The sequence below is a fragment of the Schistocerca americana genome, chromosome 7 (genome assembly GCF_021461395.2).
Source record: "Schistocerca americana isolate TAMUIC-IGC-003095 chromosome 7, iqSchAmer2.1, whole genome shotgun sequence".
Taxonomy (NCBI): Eukaryota; Metazoa; Arthropoda; class Insecta; order Orthoptera; family Acrididae; genus Schistocerca; species Schistocerca americana.
This window is the reverse complement of record NC_060125.1, coordinates 317,301,415-317,303,608: the sequence shown is the minus strand read 5'-3', so window position 1 is coordinate 317,303,608 and position 2,194 is coordinate 317,301,415. Positions and strand designations below refer to the sequence as shown.

General features: G+C 60.1%; 1 protein-coding gene across 1 annotated transcript; it reads right to left on the bottom strand.

Annotated features, from left to right (window-relative positions):
- Positions 1–974: 974 nt before the first annotated feature.
- LOC124622907 (ensconsin-like) lies at positions 975–1,580 on the bottom strand. Its single transcript, XM_047148697.1, has 2 exons — positions 1,224–1,580; positions 975–1,154 (listed from the first exon to the last, which is right to left on the bottom strand). Exons 1-2 carry the CDS (start codon positions 1,578–1,580, stop codon positions 975–977), a joined length of 537 nt encoding a protein of 178 aa, XP_047004653.1.
- Between the last annotated feature and the right edge of the window lie 614 nt (positions 1,581–2,194).

Here is a 2,194-nt window from a genome sequence, read left to right as displayed (position 1 = left end):
TTGCTAATCGACCTGTCAACAGTGGCGGTGATGGTGGCTGGAAGTTAGGCCAACGTCCTGGTGACCTCTGCTAGTGACGACGTGATGGTTGTCAATAACGAAAGTAAGTCCTTCAGTTCAGTCTGCGAAGGTTGTGGTGCTGGAGGAGTTAACTGGCTTGAGGGTGGCGGTGCTGCTGGTCTGGGTGGGGCAGTCGACATGGTCGAAGGCGGCTGCGTCTGCTGCATGGCTTCTGCAGCAGTCTGTTGTGAGCGAAGTTGAGCGGCGCTCCTCTCTATCAGTGTGGGCCACGTCCGTGCTTCAGCAGTCGTCGGGGGTGGTGGTGATTGCAGTTGTTGCCAGCGCCACTGGTTTCATGTAGGCTACGGTGGAGCAGGGGGAAGGCCCCACTGGCGTCGGCTCTCTTCTTTGTGCCGGGCACAGGAGCGGAAGTTAGCGGCCCCTAGAGCACTGTCGGCTATCATGGTTCCCGGCGCACTTGACGCATAGCCAAGGCATGGAGCAGAGGTGGGCAACATGGTGGAAGCCCTGGCACCGGAAACATTGAACCGGCCCCCTCGACTTCCGAAGCTTCTCAACTTTAATGTCCAAATCGTCAGCTCAAATATTCTTCTGTGAGCCGGCGTGTCGGGGAGTATGATGACTCTGTGGCCCGCCTTCTCATTAGTGCCCGGCATTCGGTGCTGATCAACTACCGATGCTGAAAACCCGGCGTCTTCGAGGGCGAGTTTCAATTCTTCTGTTGACAGCGACAGCGGAATGCGTCGGATTAGCGTCTTCAAGGTCGGAGGGCATACAGCTTGAAACGTGTACATCGGGACGCCCGTTCTCCCGTGTTCGTCGTAAGCTTTCACATAGTCTTCAGTCGAGTTGAGTTGCAATTTCAGTGTGTCGCCGTTTCCAGCTTGGCGCACGGTGAACGGTTGCGTACACGTTGCATGCAGCCAATTTCGGAAGTCAGTGTAAGATTCCTTTTACAGGAGTACTATCAGCGGTATTCGTCTAGTCGTAGCTGGGGCGACCGTCTGGCCCGGTGATGGTGATGTGCCTTCCTCTTGCTGGTGTGCAGCATCAACAGCACGCTGTTGCGCGTCCCTCTGACTCTGTTGCTCTTCAAGTGAACGGGCAGCTGCTTCCAGTGACGCCACCTCCCCCTGCAGGGGCCGCTAGCGGTGGCTCAGGTCCAGTTCTCTCGCTACAGCTGTAAGGTTTTTCGCGCGGGCCTGCTTTCTAGGTGGTGGCAGCTTGAATCCCTCTTCTGTTGCGTCGCGGAGCGATGCGTGACGTTTAGAAGATCTGTCTCGTCTGCTTCGTCGGTACAGCGCGGATTGTCTCCTTTCTTCTCGGTCCTTCTCCTCTGTGGCGGCGCTCGAGTCCAAATCGTCGTCCAGGATCGGCTCTGCCGTTGAGGTACTATTTCTTCCCTGTTCCGCGGGTTGGTTCGTCGTAGTTGCGCCGACTGATGGCGGGGCGGGCGGCAGGGCAGGCCCTGCCGGACCGCGTCCGGCCGCCGCGGTGGCGATGGCCAGATCGCTCGCGAAGCACGCGCGCGCAGTCTCCACGTCCATCCGCTGCGACATCTCTGTCGCGACTGTCCACGCCGGCCTGGCGCTGCCTGTAATGTGTTGTCTCTTCCCTGGTACTCCCTCAGACGCCCGCGCCCGACATGGTTGACGTCTGTGGCAGCTGTCTGAGGCCCGTCCTGTGTGGGGCGTTCCGTTCGCGGTCCGCACCCGCCTGGTGCTGCACCTGAGGTTTTAGCCCTTCCCTGGTGCTCCCATGGACGTCCACGCCCGGCTCGTCCACCATGTGTAGTGGTGGCAGTTGTCTGGGGCCAGACCCGCCTTTGGCGTTCGGTTCCCGGTCTGCGCCCGCTAGGCGCTTCTCCTGAGGTGTTGGCACTTCCTTGGTGCTTCCAAAGACGTCCGCGCCCGCCTCGTCCACCATTTGCAGTTGTGGCAGCCTGAGGACCGTCTCTCGTCGGGCGCTCCGTTCGCAGTCCGCGCCCACCTGGCGCTACTTGTAAGGTTTTGTCTCTTTCCTGGTGCTCCCTCCGACGTCCGAGCCCGACTTGGTCTATCTGTGGCAGCTCCCTGAGGCACGTCGTTTGTCGTGCGTTCGTTTCGCAGTCCGCGCCCGCCTGGCTCTGCTCCTGAGGTGTGGGCACTTCCCTGATGCTCTGATGGTCGTCCGC

Excerpts from the sequence above, each read along its gene's own strand:
- LOC124622907 (XM_047148697.1), bottom strand. The coding sequence starts at position 1,580 with ATGTCGCAGCGGATGGACGTGGAGACTGCGCGCGCGTGCTTCGCGAGC. Across the intron at positions 1,155-1,223 it reads TGCCACCACCTAGAAAGCAG|GGGGAGGTGGCGTCACTGGA; the intron begins GCCCGCGCGAAA and ends CGGCCCCTGCAG.